This window comes from Myotis daubentonii, chromosome 8 (genome assembly GCF_963259705.1).
Source record: "Myotis daubentonii chromosome 8, mMyoDau2.1, whole genome shotgun sequence".
Classification (NCBI taxonomy): Eukaryota; Metazoa; Chordata; class Mammalia; order Chiroptera; family Vespertilionidae; genus Myotis; species Myotis daubentonii.
In genome coordinates, this window is record NC_081847.1 from 86321437 (window position 1) to 86343430 (window position 21994).

Here is a 21994-nt window from a genome sequence, read left to right on the forward strand (position 1 = left end):
GGGTCCTCAAACTACGGCCTGCGAGCCACATGTGGCCTGAAAACATTTATCGGCCCGCCGGGTGTTTTTGCCGCTGCTGCCTGTCCTGCTTAGCAGCCGACTCGTCCTGGGCCCGCAGTGCACATGTGTGGAATGTCTGAGGGACAGTGAACTGGCCCCCTGTTTAAAAAGTTTGAGGACCTCTGGTTTAGAATCTAGGCTTTAAGCTTGTGCTACAGGCTGTTGAACTAAACATGCAGATTCTTTTTTCTTGGTTTTAAGGCTATGATTAGAATTTCTTCCTAGTGATATTTCACCAGGTTAGACTTTTATTTCTTGTTAACTTAACACTAGATTGCCCAAGGAAGTCATTTTGACTGCTTTTTAATTTCAATTAGAAAAACAATTATGTATATAAGGACACAATGTCTTAGAATTTTGTGACTTTTTGTACAACATATAAATGCGTTTATTAATAATTGTAGTTACCTCCCCGTCCTTCATTTCTGGTATATATATATGTGTTATTCCTATATTGCCCAAAAGCAGTCATTTTGACTGCCTGGGAAATTTTAAATAATCAAATGACTCTTATTATTGAATTGAGTAAATTTCTTATATGACCAGTTCGGCCCTGTATTGAAATAACAGTTTTCATTTTTTTTCGATTACCGTCACATGATAACATACAAGTACATGATAAATTGTCGATACTTGATAAGTTGCAGTTGCTCAATAAGCTAAACTAGTACTTGTTATTCGAATCTTTATGCAGTGATACTTGTTCTAATAAGTTGTTTATTTTATTTCTTTTGCGCCCTAAATTCATGAAAGATATGTTGAATAGAAGTGAGTTATTGGAAAAGCTAAGGAACATAAGTGAAGAGTGCTCCGATATTATTCTTTCACAATGCAGTCATTTTGACTGCTTTTGGGCAATATAGGTATATACTAAGTTTCAGTCTTTCTAGTGTTAAGCACGTTTCTCAAATATTTCTGTATTAATTGCTTATTGATCATTAATAAAATACCTATAACTTATAGAAAATATACTTGTATGTTTGTTCCATATATAATACAGCTGATAATTCAAAAGTAGACATCTGAGAAATAAAAACATACCAACATTAATTAATTAAAGTTTATGAACTCCATGAGAGCCCTTCAGGCCAGCAATTAGCCTTTTTATTTTTAGAGAGTAACTTAATTAGCTTGGAGTTGCTGTTAGATCCATATGGTCAACATCAGGTGGCACATTATGATTAAAACAAGGCTAGAGACAAAATCCTATCTAATAAAAGAGAAACATGGTAATTAGCGTATGACCACTACCCTTCCCATTGGCTAATCAGTGAGATATGCAAACTAACTGCCAACCAAGATGGCGGCCGGCAGCCAGGCAGCTAGGCAGCTTGAAACTAACATGAGGCTTGCTTCCTTCAGTGACGGAGGAAGCCAACTTCCTCGCCTGCCTTGCCAGCCTCTCAGCTGCACTCTAAGCAACATTGTAACAAATATAGAAGCTAAACAAAACCCCAGAAATCTGCTTTAGGCCCGGGCTTCAGCCAGCAGGATCGCAACATTGTTTCAAATACAGAAGGTAAACAAAGGCCAGAAACCTGCTTTTAGCAGCGGAGGCCTAAGAGCTGGAGCCAAGCCTGAGAGCTAAAGCTGGCCCAGAATAAAAAAGAAAAAGAAAAAAAGGAGCGGTTGGGAGCTTCAGTCACCCGCCAGCCTGAAAATAGCACTCAACCCCTCACCCAGACTGGCCAGGCACCCCAGTGGGGACCCCCACCCTGAAGGGTGTGTGACCAGCTGCAAGCAGCCATCATCCCCTCATCCAGGCTGGCCAGGCACCCCAGTGGGGACCCCCACCCTGAAGGGTGTGTGACCAGCTGCAAACAGCCATCATCCCCTCATCCAGGCTGGCCAGGCACCCCAGTAGGGACCCCCAACCTGATCCAGGACACCCTTAAGGGCAAACCAGCCGGCCCCCACCCATGCACCAGGCCTCTGTCCTATATAGTAAAAGGGTAATATGCCTCCCAGCACCAGGATCAGCGGAGCCGCGAGGCCTCCTGGCACTGGGATCAGCGTGACGGGGCAGCACCCAAACCCCCTGATTGCCCTGCGGCTCTGTATGTGACGGGGCGGGGCCACAACCTCCCTATTGGCCCTGCTCTGTTCGTGACAGGGTGCGGCGCCCCAACCCCCTGATCCGCTCTGCTCTGTGTGTGATGGGGGTGGTGCTCCAACTCCCCTATCGGCCCTACTCTGTGAGTGACGGGGGAACTCCCCAACCCCCTGATCGGCCCTGCTCTGTGCGTGACAGGAGGGAGCTCCCCAATCCCCTGATGGGCCCTGCTCTGTACGTGAAAGGGGGGAGCTCCCGAACCCCCTGATCGACCCTGCTCTGCGTGACAGGGTACGGAGCCCCAACCCCCCTGATGGGCCCTGCTCTGTGAGTGACAGGGGCAGTGCCCCAACCCCCTGATTGGCCCTGCTCTGTGCATGACGGGGTTGCGCCGCAACCTGCCCATCAACCCTGCCTTGAGTGTGACGGGGGCGGCACCCCAACTCCCCAATCAGCCCTGCTCTGAGCCCGACCAGGGGCTGCACCTAGGGATTGGGCCTGCCCTCTGCCACCCGGGAGCAGGCCTAAGCCAGCAGGTCGTTATCTCCCGAGGGGTCCCAGACTGCAAGAGGGCACAGGCCGGGCTGAGGGACACCCCCTTCCCCCCGAGTGCACAAATTTTTGTGCACCGGGCCTCTAGTACACAATAAGTAGATAGATAAAAGAACAAAACTTTGTCCCTTCTAGTGACTTTCTACCTCCCATTACCACTGTCACCATGGGATTATTTGTTCTATTACAGTTCTATTTTATCTAATACCTGTGTGTTAGAGACTTTCAGATAGGCTTCTCTATTGAGCTCTTTAAAATTTAGCATACTTAACCTCTTAAATCTTATTCTGTCATTTTTCAATTAATCTGTCTAGGAGATGGGTCATCTTTTAAAAAAATGTTTTTATTGATTTCAGAGAAGAAAGGAGAAAGAGAAACATCAGTGATGAGAGAGAATCATCCATCGGCTGCCTCCTGCACAGCCCCACTGGGGATCGAGCCCACAACCGGGTATGTGCCCTGACGGGGAATTGAACTGGTGACTTGGTGCATAGGTTGATGCTCAACCACTGAGCCACACCAACCGGGCAGTGGTCATCTTTTGACTGTCCCTTCTTTTCATCCCTTATACTTAGGTGATTAAAATATCTAGTCTGTTCTACTTAGAAACACTTCTTTTGTTTTCCTTGCCCATATCTCTGGTCGAGGCCCTATTACTCTTCTGATTACTGTCTCCTAACTAGTTTTCTGTTTCACTTTCTAAAGCTATTCTCCATCTTCTTACTATAGTTTTCTTTCTAATGGATATCTGATGTTTTTATTTCTCCCCCTCTTTCCTATCATGGACGTACTCTAGACAAAACATCTGTATTCTTATCCCTTTGCTTTTCCCTATGATATCCTTTGAGCCTGGCAAATTCTAATTCACATGTGGTAGTAATTGGTACTATTCCACCAATAATCAATCTGATGGCTCTCTTCTGTCTTGCACTTCTCTGTCTCCCACCCGAACCTTGAAACTAGGCATGGTTCAGGGCTTCTCAACCTTGGCAAAATTGACATTTGGGGCTGGATAAATTTTTGTTGTAGGTGGCTGTCCTGTGCATTGTGGGATGTTTGGCAGCAGCCCTGGCTTTTGCCTGCTAGATGCCAGTAGCGTTCTGCTTCTCACTTCCCCATTCCAGTTGTGAAAATCAAAAATGTCTCTAGATATTGCCAAATGACCCTGGGGGACAAAGTTGCTCTGGTTGAGAACCACTGACATGGGCGTATGACTTTGGCTGGTCAAATGTGAGCAGAAGGGATGGTCGACCTTTGAAAGACAGTGCGTGAATTATCCTATCTCTTCGCCGCCATTTAAGGACATATGTAGAGATAAAGTCTTTGTTAGTCTAATCCCTGAGAGAGAACAATGAGCAGTGCTCCCAGTTTATGCAGAAAATACACCTGTGATTTAAGCTATTGATATTTTGGGGGTTGGTTGTCACTGCAACATAGTGTAGCCTAGCCTGACTGATATATCATGGTAAGATATAGTTTACACGTGGACTTTCCATGCTTTCTCATTTACAGTCCCAATTCACTTTCACACCTATCTCTTTTGGCATCTGTTACTTAGGGTAATGTATTTGGATCTTCTGTATCCATGATTATCAGTGGAGTTATCCATGATTATCAGTGGAGTAAGTATTGCTCTTTAAGGGATGTGGATATTAGTGGGAGGAGCTTTGGTGGGTGGGGGGTGGGGATGCCATCTTGCAATGTGAAGGATTTTGAAGAATTATGTTGGATCCACAACACTTTCAAATGCCCCAGAAATTTGTGTAGGAGGAAACATATAATTAACCTAGAATCAAACTCCATCTTAATATGTACTCAATTTTTCAGAAATCAAGTTTCTATTAATTTGGTTTCTTTCTTTAAAAAAAGAAAAAAATATGTATGTATATTTCAGAGAGGAAGGAGAAGGAGAGAGATAGAAGCATCAATGATAAGAGAATCATTTACTGGCTGCCTCCTGCATGCCCCCTACTGGGGATCAAGCCTGCAACCTGGGCATGTGCCTTGACCAGGAATCGAACCACGACCTCCTGCCTCCTGGGTTGATGCTCAACCACCAAGTCACGCTGGCCAGGCTCTTAATTTGGTTTCTTAATGAAGTTGTTTTGTTTGGCACTTTATCAGGAGTTCACCATTTTGGAAAATCCATGTCCAACTTTATCACTGTGCTATTTGAGTTGCCAAAACAAAACACCTGTAGTTGTCATATTTATGATGATTCTACATATAAGTGCAAGCGTCTATCATTTTTATTATATTATCTAAATTTATTGATATGCTGGAGCATTTTTATTAAAATACATACTTTATTATATATTAATCTTCTCTAACAATTATGGCATTGTTAAAATTTTTAAAATATGTCAAATAGGTTAGAATTGTTTCAAGAATGCTAATGGTGATATAAATTATTTGTTACAAAATGAGATGTTGGTCTGATAGAGTTGAGAACTTTTTCATTATGTGTTGCTTGTTTTGTATCTGTGGTAATTTGCACATAGTAGGTAGATACAGTGTTGGATTGGTCAATTTGTGGTTTCAGATTGCTTTTATGTACATTGTTGCATTTGATTAGCATAGCAAGTCTGTAAAGTTAGCAAGGCATGTATTTTTCCCATTTTATAGATGAGAGACTTGGAGGAGATGTTAACTTGCTTCAGTCATGCTGCTAGAGCTTTAATTAGAACATATAATTTTATTTATACCAACTAGTGCCCTTGTCTACTCTCATTACATATCACTCTTTAAAAAACTACAATGTAGAGCTATTTAATATAGGAAAACATCTGTACACCCCTGCTGATACTATTTTTTATACAAAGAACTTTTTGATAATGTTTTAGACACTTGTGGTCAGAGGAATACAACAAAGACAAACACATGAAAAAGCTCTTTCTTTAAAAAATATATATTTTTATTGATTTCAGGGAGGAAGTGAGAGGGAGAGAGAGATAGAAACATCAATGATGAGAGAGAATCATTAATAAGCTGCCTCCTACATGCCCCCCACTGGGGATCGAGCCTGCAACCCAGGCATGTGCCCTTGACCGGAATCGAACCCGGGACCCTTCAGTCCACAGGCTGATGCTCTATCCACTGAGCCAAACCAGCTAGGGCTGAAAAAGCTCTGTTTAAGAAAGCAAAGATATTTTCATTCGTTCTCAAAGATATGTGCAATTAAAACAGTTTTTGAGATACCATTAGGCCCAAAGATAACTTAGATTTTAGAAATGATAACATCTGATGGTGAGATTATGGTGAAATAGTGATACTCAAACACTTTCATTACATTATAAATTGGTACAAATCTTTTGGAATGTAATACCAGAAAATGAGTTCAACAACAAAGTATTTGCACTATAGATCAAAAAGCTATAGTCAACCCACAAACTTTTACCTGGTATATGTCAGGAACTGCAAGGTACTGGGAATTTTTAAGATGAGAAAGTGTTGCTGCTTTCTTGAACTTCTAGATTTGTGGTAACAAAGTGTGAGACAAAATACATAATCAACTAACTATAATACTATGTGTTTTAATTGGGGTATATTTTAAATTTGCTGTAGAGATCAAGTAATACACAGGGGACATACAGTAAACAGACCAGGGAAGTAATTCTCCTCTAGGATTGGGAGGAGAAGAGATAGTGTGTTAGGGCGTGGTCCTGGAAAAACTGAGATATTTAAAGGGCACTTGAAGGATGGCTAGGACTTACCAAGTGGATAAAATGGGACAGAATGTTTTATACTGAAGAAAAGCATGAGAAAGAATCTGAAAGCACATACAGAAATGCATTGATCTGATAATAAGGGGCACTTAAGTGTCCTAGGAATTGGGTTTATAACAATGAATAAGATGTATACAGTTGCTGCCCCTAGAGCTTTCAGTCTAGAAACTAAAATTGTTACAAGGTGGAATTCAGAGATTTTAAACTGGTGGCACTCTTGGGCCAGGTTTGAGTTTGAAGGTGTATTTTATTTGGCATACACAGTGGTTTCTTGCTTTTCCTCTTTTCCCTCCATTTCCCCCACAAATAAATATTGGGAAATAACTTAAAAATGAGATTTCACATACAAATGGACATTGAAGATCTACCAGCATGGACTAGCATTCTGAAATGTCACTTCCACTGGAAATGCATAGTGGCTACCCATTTGATGAGCATGCACTTGTACTCCTCTCCATATATCTTTACACCTGGCACATTTTTTTCATTTATAAAATTTTCCTGGCTCCTATATTTGAGTTGTGAGTCCTTGGATGGTCTACTTCAGCCCCTGCCCTCCTAAATTTTGACAAGTTTTAATAGGAGAAAGTGCATAAAAATGCATAGTGTGTTTTAGGGGAAAAAAATTTTAAACAATTAAACATTTTGGCCGAAACCGGTTTGGCTCAGTGGATGGAGCGTCGGCTTGCGGACTGGGGCGTCCCGGGTTCGATTCCGGTCAAGGGCGTGTAGCTGGGTTGTGGGCACATCCCCACTGGGAGATGTGCAGGAGGCAGCTGATCGATGTTTCTGACTCTCTACCTCTCTCCCTTTTTCTCTGTGAAAAATCAATAAAATATCTTAAAAAAAAATAAACATTTTGGTATTTAGGTAATAGCTGTTTTTTATTGAACCGTATCACTTTATGGTATAGACTTTCTCATTTGAGCTCTATACACTCTCTTTTTAATCCAGATTCAGAGTTTAAGACAAATTAACTTAATTTCTTCAACTACTTAGTGTGTGGGCTAGGATTCTTTTTTATTATTTCCTTTTTAAAGATATATTTCTATTAATTTCAGAGAGGAAGGGGGAGGGAGGGAGGGAGAGAGAGAGAGAGAGAGAGAGAGAGAGAGAGGAAGAAAGAAAGAGAGAGAGAGAGAAACATCAATGATGAAAGAGAATAATTGATCAGTTGCCTCTTGCACGCCCCCTATTGGGGATTGAGCCTGCAACCCAGGCATGTGTCCTGACTGGGAATTGAACTGTGACTTCCAGGTTCATAGATCGAAGCTTAACCACTGAGCCATGCCAGCTTAGCTAGGATTCTAATGCAGATCTCTGACTCCAATGCCTCCATCCCCCCATGTAGGTAAATTTTGGTTATCTGGAAAGTGTACCTTCAAATATGTATCTATTGAATGTGCTAAGTATCCAAAGATATAAGAAAAACTGCCTTTTCTCTGCATGGGGCTTATCATTAGCTGAGGAGACAGGCATTTACGTAAAACAGATAACAATAAGGGGGAACACATGTTAAATACCAAGTGATTGATATAAATTCTAAGGATGCCCCAAACTGCAACAATGCCAGGGAGAATAGAAAGGAGGAGATTGGGAATGACAACTGAAATACGGAAAGGATTCCTGAATAATCAATGGAAAACTAGCAAGAGAGAACCCTGATACCCAAGGACTGAAGGTGGAGAAGGCATATAGACTGATAGGAGGGGCAGAGGCGAGAAAGGGCTGGCTGGGCACCCACAGACAGCAGCTGAAGTCCCAGAGAGATATCTCAGCTGTGGATGGTTGCCCCTGAGAACTCTGAGAACTATTCCCGAAGCTGGGCTCCCCAGCAGAGAACACCAAACTTAGGAGGGTACCCACATAACATTTGGCTGTGAAAAGCAGTGGGGTGCTGTCTGCTAGGGAGTGGCAGCTGAAAGTTTGGGCACCCTCTTAAAGGGCCAATGCACAAAAATTCCCTGTGGAGCCACCCACCTTGTGCTTTGGCAGAGGGAGGTTGAAGTGGACTGGAGCTGTGAGAGCAGAACCCAGGACGGGACTCGGGATAAAGCTCAGAAGGCAGACCCCCAAGTTTCCTGGGCTGAGTCATCCCTCACACAGCAGAGGACATCTTTCCCACATAGACATCTGTTTCTGCTGGGGGGAAGACAGTTGACACATCCTATTGGAAAACACTTTGCCCTGAGGCCACTTAAGAGATTATTAGCCTCCAGACAGAAGCAACTACCCCACCCTGTTGAAAAAAACTCTCACCACACCTGAGGACAATTCCCCAGGGGCAATTCAAGTCAGAATCCTATTAATCTGTAGACAGAGGTGGTCTCCGGAGGATTTGAGTCTTTGCCTGATCCAGTTAGTCAGAAACAGCTTTTAACACTGTCCTGCACTAGAGATTGAGAGGCATAGAGGATCTACCTGATACATAGTCACAAACACAGACAACCAAAATGAGGAAACAAAGAAACAACCCCCAAATGAAAGAACTAGAGAATTCTTAAGAAGTAGAGATAAATGAAGCAGAGATAAGAAATTTATCTGAAACAGAGTTCAGAGTAATGATGTTAAAAATGCTCAACAGTATGAAAAAAGATAAAGAACTATGAAAAAAGAACAGTCAGATAAAGAATGACATAACAATAAATAAGGAACACATTGAAAGGAATACACAGCAGATTAGGGGAATCTGAGGATCGAATCAGTCAATTAGAAGACAGAGTTGAAAATATCACTCAATTAGAGCACCAAAAAGAAAAAACAATTAAAAAACAGGAGGACAGCTTAAGGGAGCTGTGGGACAATGTGAAGCGTAACAATATTTGAATAGCAGCTGTGCCAGAAGAGGCAGAAAGGGAGAAAGGAATAGAGAAGGTGTTTGAAAAAATAATGGTAGGAAACTTCCCTAACCTGGTAAAGGAAAAAGTCACAGAAGTTCAGGAGGCACAGAGAACCCCGAACAAGAAGAACTCAAACAGGTCCACGCCCAGACACATCATAATAAAATGCCAAAAATTAAAGACAGAGATAATCTTAAAGGCAGCAAAAGAAAACTTACTTACAAAGGAGTTCCCATAAGGCTGACACCTGATTTCTGACCAGAAATTCTGCAGGCCAGAAGGGAATGGCATGAAGTACTCAAGGTAAAGGTAAAGGATCTGAGATCAAGATTACTATATCCAGCAAGACTATCATTCAAAATAGACGGTCAAATAAAGAGCTTCCCAGACCAAAAAAAAAAAAAAAAAAAGGCTAAAGGAGTTCATTACCACTAAGCCAGCATTATAAGAAATGGTAAATGGATTGCTGTAAGGGATTGCTGAGAAGAAGAAACAGAGAGAGAAACCTGGCCATACAGAATTAAAATGGCTATAAATAAGAACCTCTCAATAATAACCCTAAATGTAAATGGACTAAATGCTCCAATCAAAAGGTGTAGGATAGCTGAATGGATACAAAAACATGACCCAACTATACGCTGTCTACAAGAGACCCACCTCAAAAAAAAAAAAAAAAAGACACACACAGAATGAAAGTGAAGAGTTGGGAAAAAATTTTCCAAGCAAATGAAAAAGAAAAAAAAAGCTGGCATAGCAATACTGATATCCAGCAAAATAGACTTTAAAAGCATCATGCTAAGTGAAATAACCCAGTTGGAGAAAGATAAATGTCATAGGATCTCACTCATTTGTGGAATATAATAAACAACAAACTGATGAACAAAAATAGAGCCAGAGGGGGAAAAATATACTAGAATATAATAGAAGTAATCCTGTTATTTGCAGATTTTTAATATTTCCTACAACTTTTGTGATATTTGGTAATATCATTATACTTAAAATCCTTTTACTCTTGAAATATTAATGTATATTGCATGTAATATATGTAAGATCATTTTTCCTGAATAATTGGTGTTTATTTCATGTAACATCATATTTAAAATAATTTTTCTTGAGATATTAATGTTTATTGGATGTAACATATTTATAAGATCGTTTTACTTGAAATATTAAGGTTTATTGCATGTCACATATTTGAAATCGTTTTTTTTTTTAATAAAAAAATAAAAAAGAAAGGCGATTGATAGAAATGACTAAGGTAAAGAATTATGTAACTTTGTGAGAGAATGTGGGGGTAATGAAACAGGGAGGTCAAAGATGATTTACCAAGCTTTTCCAGCATTGGTAATTGAATGGAATTAATGCTTTAGAAATAAAGGTCATCAGAAGAGGAACAGGTTTTGGTATGGACTGCGTTTTATTTATTTGGTGTTGGCGGTGGATTTTTAAAGATTCAAGTAAAGAGCAAAGGAAAATAAAAGCGAAATAAGCATGGAATGCAACAACATCAACCAATAAAGAAAAACGACTCGGCATTAAAAGTGTAGCTACACTCCAGCTTTATGTCATTTAATCTTAGACTGATGGCTTTTTCGTATTCCGTGTTCAAACTTGAAGTCAGATAAGTTACTTTAGTTTTGTACATATAAGTATAGATTCTTCATTAATATTTATTTTCTACTAAAGGCCTGGTGCACGAAAATTGTGCACAGGTAGGGTCCTTAGGCCTGGCCTGCGATCAGGGCTGATTGGGGCCTTCTGGCTGCTGGCCAGGGCCTTCCTTTGTTCCACGCCGCCCCCTGGTGGTAAGCGCACATCATAGCGAGTGGTCGAACTCCTAGTCTCTTGGTTGAACTCCTGAGGGTACACTTTACATATTAGCCATATATATTTTTTAGTTTGTTTTGAAAATAATTGCCCTGGCCTGTGTGGGTAAGTTGGTTGAGCATTGTCCCATGCATATCCCATGCCTGTGTTATGGGTTTGATCTCCAGTAGGGGGTGTGCAGGAGGCAGCTGATCATGTTTCTCTCTCATTGATGCTTCTCTCTTCCTCTTTCTCTCCAATAAATCAATGAAAAAACAGTTGAAAAAGAAGAAAATAATTTACTTTGTTGCTTTCACAGGTAAAAATTTTTGAGGAATTCAGTGTTGTTTTTAAAAAGAGAGAGAAACACTGATCAGCTGCCCCCTGCACACTCCCTACTGGGGATTGAGCCCACAACTTGCACATGTACCTTGACTGGGAATTGAACCAGTGACCTCCTGGTGCATGGGATGATGCTCAACCGATTGAGCCACACTAGCTGGGCCAAGAATATGTTTTTATTGATTTTTAGAGAGAGAGGAAGGAACAGTGGGAAGGAGGGAGGGAGAGAGAGGCGGGGAAGGAAGAGAGGGAGAGGGAGAAAGAAAAAGACAAAAAGAGAGAGAGAAACAGCCGAAACCGGTTTGGCTCAGTGGATAGAGCATCAGCCTGCGGACTGAAAGGTCCCAGGTTCGATTCCGGTCAAGGGCATGTACCTTGGTTGCGGGCACATCTCCAGTAGGGGGTGTGCAGGAGGCAGCTGATCGATGTTTCTCTCTCATCGATGTTTCTAACTCTCTATCTCTCTCCCTTCCTCTCTGTAAAATATCAATAAAATATATTAAAAAAAAAAAAGAGAGAGAAACATCGGTGTGAGAAAGAAAACATTGATGGGTTGCCTCCCTTATGCTCCCCAGCCAGGATTGAACTTGCAACCTAGGTATGTGCCCTGACTGGGAATTGAACCCACAACCTTTTGGTGTATGGGACGATGCTCCAACCAACTGAGCCACCTGGACAGGGCTCAGTGGTCTCTCTCTCTCTCTTTTTAAATAACTTTATTGAGATATAATTCACAAACTATAAAATTCACCCTTTTAAAGTATAAACATCAGTGGTTTTCACTAGAATGATAAGAGTTATGCATCACCGCTATCAATTTTATTTTATTTTATTTATTTATTTATTTTTTTTAATACATATTTTATTGATTTTTTACAGAGAGAGAGGGAGAGAGATAGTTAGAAACATCGATAAGAGAGAAACATCGATCAGCTGCCTCCTGCACATCGCCTACTGGGGATGTGCCTGCAACCCAGGTACATGCCCTTGACCGGAATCGAACCTGGGACCTTTCAGTCCGCAGGCCGACGCTCTATCCACTGAGCCAAACTGGTTTCGGCAGCCGCTATCAATTTTAGAACATTATCATTACCCCCAAAAGATACTTCATACCCATTAGCAGTCACTCCTCGTTCCTCTTTCCCCTAGCCTCTGGCAACCGCTATTCTACTTTTTGTTTTATGGATTTGCCTATTCTGGATAGTTCATATAAATTGGGTTATATAATATGTGACCATTTGTGACTGGCTTCTTTCACTTAGCATGTTTTCTAGGTTCATCCATGTTGTAGCATGTACCAGTACTTAATTCCTTTTTATGACTGAACTAGAGACATGGCGCACAAAACTCGTGCGTGGGTACAGTCCCTAGGCCTGGCCTGTGATCAGGGCCATCTTCCCCGGCTACCTACAGCCAGCCCCACACCCCGCCGCCACCCACTCCTGGTTCCCTGTTCGCTATCGGGTGATTGGAGCCTGCCGGCCGGGGGGGAAAAAACCAAGAGGTCAGCCATTCCACCCACTCACTGGCCCCGCCCCCTGCCACCACCCACCCCGGTTCCCTGTTCACCATCAGGCGATCAGAGTCTGACCACTAGGGGAAGGGACCAAGAGGTCGGCAGTTCCTGCCTGATCGCTGGCCCTGCCCCCTCTGTGTGTGGGGCAACTGGTGGGGTGGGGGCCTTGGCCTGGCACCACCCGCGTCCCCCACCACCCACCCCTGGTTCCCTGTTCGCCATTGGGCACTCGGAGCCTGCCGGCCAGGGAAAGGGACTGAGAGGTGGTCAGTGTGCCTCATAGTCACTGGTTGAGCGGTCATTCTGGTTGTTCTGCCGTTAGGGTCTATTTGCATATTACCCTTTTTATTATATAGGATAGAGTCCTGGTGCACAGGTGGGGACTGGCCAGCCTACCCTGATGGGGGCCCTGGATTGGGTTGAGGGTCCCTGCTGGGGGGCGAGGGGCCTGGGGGTGGTTTGTAGGCTGGCCACGCCCCCGATCTGGGTGGGGGTCCCCGCTGGGGGACAGGGCCAGCCGGGGCAAAGAGCCATGGTTGTTCTGGTCTCTGGTTCTGGTCATTCCGCTGTTTCAGTCGCTGGGCTTTTATTATATAGGATAATATTACATTGTATGGATATACTCATTTATACATTTATCAGTTGATGGACTTTTGGGTTGTATTTACTTTTTGGATATTATGAATGCTGCTGCTATGAACATTTATGTACAGATTTTTGTGTGGACATAGGTTTTCAGTAGTCTTGGATGGAATTGCTGGGTCATAGGGTAATTCTTTGTTTAACATATTGAGGAATTGTCAGACAACTTTCCAAAAGTGGCTGTACCATTTTGCAATCCTAATAGCAATTTATGAGAGTTTGATTTTCTCCACTCCGTTGCCAGTACTTACTGTATATCCTTTTTAGAAAATATCTTTTCTAGCCCAAGTTATTTTTTAAATTATTCTTTTTAAATCTTTATTGTTGAAAGGTTTATGTCCCCCTTTTCTCCCCATTGATCCCTTCTGGCCCACCCTTGCCCCTTGCCCAAGGCCTTCACTACCCTATTGTCTGATCTATATATCATTAAAAAAAATTTTTAGTGAATTTATTGGGGTAACATTGGTTAATAAAATTATAGGATTCAAGTATTCAAGTGTACAGTTCTATAACACAGTATCTGTATATTGTATTATGTGTTCACCACCCGAAGTCAAGTGTCCTTTCATCACCATTTACCGCCCCCTTTACCTTCTTTTACTTCCCCTCATCCCACTTTCCCTCTGGTAGTCACTGTTGTCTGTGTCCATGAAATGTTTTTTTTTAATCCCGTCACCTTTTTCACCTAGCCTCTCTTCCCTCTGACAGCTTGTCCATCTGTTTTCCATATCTGTTAGTCTGTTTCTATTTTGTTTGTTTATTTTGTTCATTAGATTCTGTAGTGAAAGACAAATTATATGGTATTTGTCTTTCTCTGTATATCCTTTTGATTTATCCAACCTAGTGGGTGTGAAGTGGTATCTCCTTGTGTTTTTGATTTGCATTTCCCTAGTGATTAATGATTGAGCATTTTTCATGTACTTTATGGCCATGCTTTGTAGAAATGAGTTTTAGAATCCTTTGCCCATTTAAAAGTTTATTTTTTTTATTGTTGTCAGTAGTCTCTTTGAACAAAGATGGGTGTTGTACACTGATAAATGTCATTTGTATTAGGTGACAGTGAATTTTTCATGTGTGTTAGTGATAGACTATTAGGTTTAACTGGTTGTATCTATCAAGAATATTTTAAGTACTGACCTTCCTAAGTATTCCTTTTTTAAAAGTTCCTAAGATTTTACTTTGCAGCGGTTCTCAACCTGTGGGTCGCGACCCCTTTGGCGGTCGAATGACTCTTTCACAGGGGTCGCTTAAGATCATCCTGCATATTAGATATTTACATTACGATTCATAACAGTAGCAACATTACAGTTATGAAGTAGCAACGAAAATAATTTTATGGTTGGGTCACAACATGAGGAACTGAATTTACAGGGCCAGAAGGTTGAGAACCACTGCTTTATGGTGACTAATACAGTCAATAAGGCTTGATTGAGTATGTCTCTATAATAATGAGAAGGCTTAACTTTAGTATTTTTGGAATGTCAAAAACAGCAACATTTTAATTAAGTCATTTAAAAATCTAAGCATCAATTTTTTTTTAATCTTACTGATTTCAGAGAGGAAGGGAGAGAGAGAGAGAGATAGAAACATCAGTGACGAGAGAGAATCATTGATTAGCTGCCTCCTGCATGCCCCCTCTTGGGGATTGAGCCTGCAACCTAGGCATGTACCCTTGACCGGAATCGAACCCGGGACCCTTCAGCCCACAGGCGCGACCCTCTAACCACTGAGCCAAACCAGCTGGGGCTAAGCACCAAATTTTAATTATGTGCATTGAATCTTTAACTTACCTGGAGCAATTCCATCTTTCCCAAGTAATTGAATCTACTTTGTAAACTGTGTTCTAATGTCTTTTTCTTTTCTTTTCTTTTTTTAAGGTTATCCTGAATACCACATGTTTAACAATTTGCCTTGTGACATTAGCCAGTGTTTTTCACTGCTAATTGCTCTGGAAATTGGAGATATACTTGATTTAAAAGAAATAACTTTAACAAATGGACAATATGTCTATTACAAATACACCAACAAGTAATGATGCTTGTCTGAGCATTGTACATAGTTTGATGTGCCATAGACAAGGTGGAGAGAGTGAAACATTTGCAAAAAGAGCAATTGAAAGTTTAGTAAAGAAGCTGAAGGAGAAAAAAGATGAATTGGATTCGTTAATAACAGCCATTACTACAAATGGAGCTCATCCTAGTAAATGTGTTACCATACAGAGAACATTGGATGGAAGGCTTCAGGTTAGTCTTGTACTTGAGCTTTCATATATCTTCTGTAGTGGCAGATTAAAAAAGAAATTCTTGTTTCCTTTCAGTTACTTTGGGATACTTTAATTCTTGCCCCATCTCTTTAGCTATTACACATCCTGTACCAATACCCACCATGGGGATATATGGAAGAATATGTATTCCATATAATAAAGACGTATTTTAAAAATTGTTTAATGTTCTGACTAAAATGTTAAATGTAGAAAATTTGGAACATAAAAATAAAAGGCAGAAGAAAACTCATACCTTTAGCATTTTGGTATTTATTCTTGTTGCTTTTTTATGTTTTTTTCCTTTTTGGTATTATATGCATGTTTTTGAAACCTGTGTTATACTTGTTCTTTTTTTAAAAATAATTTAGAAATCTGATAATGTATGTTTGGTACTTTTATATTAAAGAAATCTAGAAGAATTCAAGGATATCTTTAAAACTTAAGTTGAAAAGCTTATATTTGACAAATTTTCTTTACCTTTTGTTTTAACTGGTCATATTTTTTCATGTAGAACTACATAATATATCTCCAGTCCTTAATATTTTTAAAGAAACATGTCATTAGATTTAACATTTTTATTTCTAGATTTTTAGGCATAATTTCCACAACAAAGCCATAGTTTTTTTGCATTTTCAAAACCTGGCACAGGCTTTGAAATCATACCTAAGCTCACTGCTTTGTGACCATAGCCAAGTAAGTTATTTTGAGCTTTAGTTTTCTCTCTCTCTTTTTTTTTTTTAACATCGATGAGAGAGAAACATCGATTCAGCTGCTTCCTGCACACTCCCTACTGGGGATGTGCCCACAACCAAGGTACATGCCCTTGACCGGAATTGAACCTGGGACCCTTCAGTCCGCAGGCCAACACTCTATCCACTGAGCCAAACCGGTCAGGGCTAGTTTTCTCTTTTATGAAATGGAGATTAAAATACTGACTTTATAGGATTGTAAGGATTAAATGAGAACACGTATAAAGTGCCTTGTATAATGTATGATGCATAACTGATGCTCAATAAATGGTTGTTTCTTTTTCCTAGGTGGCTGGCCGTAAAGGATTTCCTCATGTGATCTATGCCCGTCTCTGGAGGTGGCCTGATCTTCACAAAAATGAACTAAAACATGTTAAATATTGTCAGTATGCATTTGACTTAAAGTGTGATAGTGTCTGTGTGAATCCATATCACTATGAACGAGTTGTATCACCTGGAATTGGTAAGTAAACTTTGCTTTTTTCCTTAGAAGCACAAAGGGAAAACATCTCAATAGTGTTTTAATTTTTCTAAGTTAAATTATAAATTTGGAGATGGCCCAGGACTTCCAACTAAAGTTAAAGAATCAGACATTTTTAATGAAATATAAATATTTAAATTTCAACTTTGGAACACACTTGTATTTTGATTGCTGAAACAAAATGGTTGGTATTTTGCCCATTTAGAATATTGTTTTGGAAAATAAGATGGAAAGCATGATAGAGTTGAATATTTCATGTATTATGATAGCATTTATTCTTGAATTGAAATGGTTCATGAAGTTTTGACTTTGGCTTATATTTACATTTAATAATTTAAAATACAATGGAAAATATTTTCATGGTAATGATTAGTGTTTCATTTTCTTTCCCCCTTTTAAAAATGAAGATCTCTCGGGATTAACATTGCAGAGTAATGGTAAGTAACCTGTTTCTTGTAACTTTCTCTTTTTTTTTTTATTCAGTCTCCTGTATTTTTCATTTACTTAGAAATTGTGTATACTGGTTCATTTATAAGAAAAAGTCTTGCCCCTTTGGAAATGTAGGTTTTGGGGGTTGCATGCATCAGCATTTAAAACTGGATTTAAATAAGCTTTTGGTGCTTTTATTTGAAATGCTGTTTATGAATTAAAGTAGTCTAAAAATATAATAGGGGGATCATAAAACATACAAAGGAAGAATATTTTTGAATCGGTTAAAACTGGTTATTTTGGAAGAAAATCTAACAGAGGTGGGTTTAAATGGGTATAAATACCTGTAATGTTTGGTAATTTGGAATCTTGTATAATATTAAAAAATATCAGTATTCTAATCTTTCTTCATTTCAGCTTAACTTATTTTTATGAATGATAGGGAATTTTAAGAATGATTTAAAACTATATATATTAATATTTTTTTCAGTCTTGTTACATTTTGAGTAAATTAAGCAAGGACACTTTAAAGCAGTGGTTCTCAACCTTCTGGCCCTTTAAATACAGTTCCTCATGTTGTGACCCAACCATAACATTATTTTCGTTGCTACTTCAAAACTGTAATGTTGCTACTGTTATGAATCGTAATGTAAATATCTAATATGCAGGATGGTCTTAGGTGACCCCTGTGAAAAGGGTGTCGTGACCCACAGGTTGAGAACCACTGCTTTAAAGTATATGCTGATCACAGATGATCTAGTCCTATTTTAAAAAGGAGAAGGTGTTTTGAGGTGGGGAAATACAACAAATGGGTGTGTGTGTTCTTTGTGTGTTTTTTTAGTGTAATATGTGAGAACAGATCTGTTAAAACATTAGCTCTGTTATTTAGAACATGTTAATCAACTCAAAATTCTAAGAACTAATTAATTTGCAGAGAAACTCTGATGAAGAGCCACTGTCACCTTAAAAAGGTGTGCCATTGTTCTGGGGGGAAGTTAGTGGCTCAGTACCTCTTCTGTTGCAGAATCTTAGAGGTGGGTCAGTATTTCTGACCTTAAACAAAATTTAGGAAGACCCTGAAAGCCCACTTGTTTTTATTCTCCACTTTTCTTTTGTGCCATTCGTAACAGAAGAATACTCTAGTGCCCTTGGTACTTGTTCATGGTTATTAGGGTTCTTCAAACAATTGGTTGATAATAGAAGCTGTTGTGATGGTCTAGGAAGGGACCCAGATTGGCTAAAGCCCTGTCGCCATAGATGTTGATACCATGTCACTTCCCATCGTCACCATTCTCCATCCATGTTTTTTGGAGAATTAAAGCATTTAGCTCAAGGGGTGTTGGGGGTTGGGAAACTGTAGTGATAGCTACATTAGAATCTCCTTGGGGGCGTGTTTCTGAGGGGTTCCAGCTCTGAAGACTCTTCACACTCCTTCCCTATCCTAAAAAACTGCTGTTATTGAGTACCATTATTTGGGTTGGATTTCTAGAAGGGAATTTAAGTTTGACTTAGCATTTAGGACTTTTCTGTCTGGTCCTAAACCTTTAGGGGTATTCAGTATACTTTACTTTCAAAGACTATGTTACATAATAATTCTAGATTCTGGAATTGGATAGTTATCAGATCTGACTCATACTTCTACCATGTGTTAAATTAGCAAAAAGATATAGCTCGGTGCTCAATCTCAATTTGGTCTCATCTGGATAAATAGTTTCCCCAGCCATTTTATTTTTGTCTGCCTCATGTTATATATTTAAGGTGATTATTATTTCTAAGTTAACTAAGGAGTACCTCTTCAAAACCATTGTTGGAATATAGTCTAGCTTCAAATTTCAAGGGGTCAGTCAAATTGATTGATAAAATATATCTGGTGCCACTACCTCTAAATAAATAGCTTTTGCTGATAAAGTAGTATGCTTTTCAAATATTATAAAAAACTCTGAATTATTTATACTATTATTAATTTTAGGTATTATTATAAGATTTTTTTCTAAGAATAGAAGCTTATAAGATTTTAAAATATGCTTAATTTTCTATATAGCTCCACCAAGTATGTTGGTGAAGGATGAATATGTACATGACTTTGAGGGACAGCCATCATTATCCACTGAAGGGCATTCAATTCAAACCATCCAGCATCCACCAAGTAATCGTGCATCGACGGAGACATACAGCACCCCAGCTCTGCTAGCTCCATCTGAGTCTAATGCTACCAGCACCACCAACTTTCCCAACATTCCTGTGGCTTCCACAAGTGAGTTGTAGAATCAGATGTAGTCAGCAAGTTGAATTTCCTTAACCATTGAATATTTACACTTGGAGGGAAACTCCAAGTAAGTAATAATTAAAAGTACTATGGTATCTATTTTAAAATATGTCTTTATTAATTTCAGAGAGAGGAAGGGAGAGGGAGAGAAAGAGAGAAACATCAGTGATGAGAGAGAATCATTGATGTGCACACCCCCTACTGAGGATCAGGCCCGCAATGGGCATGTGCTTTGACCAGGAATCAAACCATGACCTCCTGGTTCATAGGTCATTGCTCAACCACTGAACCATACCGGCTGGGCTGTACTATGGTATCTTTCATTGGTAAATAAGTATTAAATAGGTTGTTGGGAAAATATGGTTTGTAGTTTATTTAAATATTTTTATGTTGATGTATAGTCACTTGGAAGTTAAGTAATGACTGATTATAATATTGATTTAAATTAGTGGTCTAATTTGTACTTTATCTACTGTTATATGCAGAAGTAAGAAGCTTCTTGAGCTTTCAGATACTTTTGAGAGAAATAGTTAAGTAATTAACAAGTTGTTTTAAACCAACATGTTTGTAAAAATCTACGGTAATGAAATTGCGAACTTTCCTTTAATCAGTGTTCTTCTTTTGATTTATCTGGCAGACTATTGCTTTATAATAGTCATCTCAGTCTCCTATTGTGCAAACTTAGAAGAAGGGATCTTGACAGACTAATATTCCTCAAGATAAATGTTAAGTATTTTAGTCAATTTTGAAATAAAGCTAAATTCTACATAAGCTAACACTGTGTTTTTTCAAGTAAAAAGTCTATTTCAGAAAGGTTTTTCCCATAATAGAGGTGCCACCTTCTCTGGCACAGGGCTATTAGGTTCAACTTTTCTTGGGCCTGATCAAGGTAATAATGACTTGGTTCTGTTACTGCTGTTATTTATTTTTACAGTCACAAATAGCTGGACAATTTGCTGCTTGGAATAGCTTTGTAAAATTAATCACAGAGCAGGTTGTTGGCATGTATATGTTATTTGCACCTGGTTGCTAAGGAGATTGTATCTAAGCCCACATCAGCACTAGATGTTAATAGATTTGGACGGATACTTTGTTGGTCCCTACCAAAGGGAGCATTATTCTGTTTACTTTAATATCAGATCAGATTCAATATATAAATTTGATCTTTGGAATAAATGGAGAACTGATTTATATAATTGAGTTTTTGAGTAAAGCATACCAACTTTCCCCCTCTTTAATTCATTTCATATCTTAAAAGCAGTATCTTTTGGATTTGCTACATGAGATGACTACTTAGATATAGTGTTTATGTGAAAACGTGAGGATATAACCACTTGGTGTTTCTGTTCTTATATATATACTAGAGGCCTGGTGCACAAAAATTTCTGTATGCGGGGTCTGGGGGGGAAGTCCCACAGCCCGGCCTGTGCCCATTGCAGTCCAGGACCCCTTGAGGGATGTCCACCTGTTGACTTAGGCCCACTCCCCAGGGGATCAGGCCTAAGCTTGCAGTCAGACATCCTTCAGGCAGCCAGGGAGCCCTTGGGGGATGTCTGACTAAAGGCTTTGGCCCCCCAAGGGAGCTGTGATGAGGAAGCTGGGGTGACAGAGGAGCCATGCTGTCCCACCCCGCTGCCCTGGGTCAGGTCACACATGGGACACCCGGCCACCCCAGATTGGTTCGCACACGGGATGTCCCCCACCCCGGGTTGCAGATAGCAGGCCTGGATGGTGGCAGGGCAGGCAGGATGGCGCTGTCCCTCCCCACCACCCTGGGTGGCAAATAGCGGGCCTGGATGGCGGCAGGGCAGGCGGGATGGCGCTGACCCGCCCTGCCTGCAGTATGCAAATTAGCTGCTATCTTGGCTGGTGGTTAATTTGCATATCGCACCGATTAGCCAATGTGAGGCGTAACGGAGGTACGGTCAATTACCATGTTTGTCCATTAGACAGGAGATATATCCTGTCTAATAATAGACAAATATGGTAATTAACCGTACCTCCGCTACGTTTCCCCACGGCCTAATCAGGGCAATATGCAAATTAACCGCCAACCAAGATGGCGGCCGACAGCCAGGCAGCTGAAGCGAACATGAGGCTTGCTTGCTCCAGTGATGGAGGAAGCCAAGGTTCCCCGCCTTCCGCTGCTGGCCTCTGTGCTTGCACTCTAAGCAACTATGTTGCAATTATAGAAGCTAAACAAACCACAGGTACCTGCTTTCAGCCAGCCGGCTTTGAAGCTGGAGCTGCAACAAGGTTTCAATTACAGA

General features: G+C 40.2%; 1 protein-coding gene across 2 annotated transcripts in view; it reads left to right on the forward strand.

The window, feature by feature from the left end:
• Positions 1–21994, forward strand: part of SMAD4 (SMAD family member 4) — a 61569-nt gene that overhangs the window by 8778 nt on the left and 30797 nt on the right. For both annotated transcript variants that reach the window (XR_009454210.1, XM_059707324.1), the window contains exons 2-5: positions 15414–15779; positions 16837–17011; positions 17437–17466; positions 19500–19712. Coding sequence is in view for 1 of the 2 variants with exons in the window: in XM_059707324.1 (XP_059563307.1) it covers positions 15531–15779; positions 16837–17011; positions 17437–17466; positions 19500–19712 (667 nt within the window). In the remaining variant the exon portion in view is untranslated. The remainder of the gene's footprint in view (positions 1–15413; positions 15780–16836; positions 17012–17436; positions 17467–19499; positions 19713–21994) is intronic.